This window comes from Bactrocera dorsalis, unplaced genomic scaffold (assembly GCF_023373825.1).
Source record: "Bactrocera dorsalis isolate Fly_Bdor unplaced genomic scaffold, ASM2337382v1 BdCtg314, whole genome shotgun sequence".
NCBI lineage: Eukaryota > Metazoa > Arthropoda > Insecta > Diptera > Tephritidae > Bactrocera > Bactrocera dorsalis.
This window is the reverse complement of record NW_026038365.1, coordinates 22331-25000: the sequence shown is the minus strand read 5'-3', so window position 1 is coordinate 25000 and position 2670 is coordinate 22331. Positions and strand designations below refer to the sequence as shown.

Below are 2670 nucleotides of genomic sequence, written 5' to 3'. Positions count from 1 at the left end.
TTTGGACTCATTGTTTGATCGTATATCTTGCTATGATGAGATGGCAAACCTTACTGAAGAGAAATGTGAAAAGAGCGAAAGAATATATGGCGGTCCCTATCGGTTTACTTTTGTAGCGTCCCTATTGAAAAACCTGTTACTTATCTTTTTATCGACTTTCGGCAAAATTGTCATTCAAAAACACAGGGCCAAACACCTAATACAAATACTAGGTTGGTTTGTAATCATGTTTTCTTGTAATTTAAATATATTTATTGTAGCGACAAAGTGGAATGTTCAACGCCCGGTTGTAAAGCGGTCTACTGTCAGAGCTGCTTTAATGAGTCGAACAAAATGTGTTGCATTTGCAAAAATCCGGTGGAGTATGGCGATGACAGTGACATCTCGGAGGAGATGTAAGTACAGAGGCTTATTTGTATTCTTCAACAATTGTCTAACTCTGACGCTTCTGACAGAGATTCTTCAGATGATCCGAATGCCGTACGCGTGCCGCACGAAAGCGATAAATATTGTATTTGGGTGCCATAAGACGTAACAGGAAGAAAAAGAAGCTTCTATTGAACTTTCAAACCATTTAATTTTTCAATAAATTGTATTTGCTTTTACTGAATTCACTACCATTCGCTGTTGTCGAGTATGGCAGCCATGATACGGTGCGACCACTGGCTATTTTAGCGGATTCCGCATAGCAAAGCAAACCGACCCAACCCAACCTAGCCAACTAGGGGCAAATGCAGAATAACACCAACGTGCCAATTTTGGCTAAGACGCAGCTGCCGTTGGGCGATTGGAGTGAGCAATTCTACAATGCTTTCAATGCTTTCATTCAACACCCCAAACGGGGCTGTGCCCAAATAAGTAAGCGATAGACTAAACAAGCTGCCCCTCCTCGTGCCAGTTGGTTAGCCGTTTCTATGTCGATTTGGCTTGGGGGCAAATGAAGCAATACGACGGCGACGGTGGCGGTGGCGGCCACGACTGATCAGTGAAAATGCTGCAACACTGATGTGATCAACATCAACAGCGAGTAAATGGACAAATTGTCCGTTGTTTACGATCGCAGCTGAAGACACACATATCTTCTACCTATATGCCGCCGCCTTATATGTTACCGTTGCAAGCTAGCTGGGGACTTTAGTCTGTACGTTATCGTCGCCACGTCGATCGCTGCGTTTCCATATGGTCACCTCTTGGCAAGCAGTCGCTACTGTGGGATTACTTACAGCTAAGGGCAGAGAAATGGTGCAGTGAGTTTATTCAAACTCAAATGCTAGTAATTGGCGTTGATAGACCCTGACTAAGCTTCTCATTCAATTTGTCTTGCTCGTCTTAATGCTAACCAGTATATTAGTTGTTCTTAAAACTTACGCCAAGATCAAATTTAGGTTGAACTTATATGAGAACATTTTTGACCTGAGAAATTGCTTTTATGGAGTTTCTAAGTTATATTTGGTAAATTCTAGGAAAACGGCAAGAGCGGAAAAGTAAATATAGGTTGGTCTAAAACCGCACAGTACTTCTTAGTAAGAATTGTAGAAGCACTGATATCCTTGCCCAGATTGAGTCGGACCGTGAGAAGTGCTCCTCTTCGCAACTGTGTGAGTCTAGTGACTGATGCCCAAAGCATATTAAAATTATAGAGGGAAAACTTCTCCAGCCTGACCGTGTAGCTTTTGGCCTGGAAAATCAACAACTGATCAGATATGTATGTCCCATGCGCCAAATCTTGGAAAAGACCCGTGAAAAGGGTATTCGATTTCAAAGCTGCTTTTGGCAGCACGAAAAGGAGCTGCTTTTATGCCGTGATATCTGAATTTGATATCCCAGCAAAACTAATGTAATGGTTGTGTAAACTGACGTTGAGCAATACCAAAAGCTCCGTCAGAAACGGGAAGAGATCGATGACTTTGTTCAGCACCATTTTTCGACCAATTGCTTATAGTTTTCTTCGCCCCTCGAAAAGTAAAACTAAAATATTCCGACATATTTCTCATATATCTCGCAGCTCTCCATTACTCGTGGGTAAATGTGTTAGGTATAGTAAATATAAGTGCATTATCTTTCGTGTAGATGGTTTAGTAAACTGTATCTCGCGTTGTTGAAGTGCTATATGGCGTTAGCAAGATAAGATTTCGTACTAAAAAGCTTTTCGGACCGTTTCGTAATTGCCTGTCTCATTATAGTTTGAACACACGTGAAAGACAGACACTAAGTCCGGATAAAATATGCCATATTTCACAGTTTCTCTTCGACAAAGGCGAAAACGTAACGGATGAAAGTGTAAAGGGTGTTTATGGTCCTAATGTTGAGGCAGAGTAGACAATCATGCGCAATTTTGATTTCGTTGTTTCCGTTCCGGTAATTTTCATGTCAAAGATGCACCACGCTTCGAAATGCCAAACGTCAATAATATCGACAAAAAATAATAAAAATCGTCGACTACGACCACGAAATTATATCTGGAAATATGTGCTGAGTCGGAACAAATTTGATCCATTTCCGAAGGCATTGGTTTGGCAGAGTGGGTCCCTTACGAGAACATTAAGTAACTACGGTCGTGGTCGAATTCCGGTGAACTTCCAAAAACGGTGAAGATTGACGACCAGAATTGGTATGCTGTATGTTTGCCATATGAGTTGCTCCACTAAGATCAAACTCTTAATAATGACC

The 2670-nt window shown here is 41.4% G+C and overlaps 1 protein-coding gene across 1 annotated transcript; it reads left to right on the top strand.

Moving 5' to 3' along the window:
- Nucleotides 1-260: 260 nt before the first annotated feature.
- On the top strand, nt 261-1557 carry LOC125780245 (DC-STAMP domain-containing protein 2-like; the record flags this gene model as incomplete). Its single annotated transcript, XM_049462156.1, is given in 2 exon segments — nt 261-395; nt 456-1557. Coding segments are annotated over 2 exon segments (208 nt in total), but the record flags the coding sequence as incomplete, so codon positions are not given.
- Between the last annotated feature and the right edge of the window lie 1113 nt (nt 1558-2670).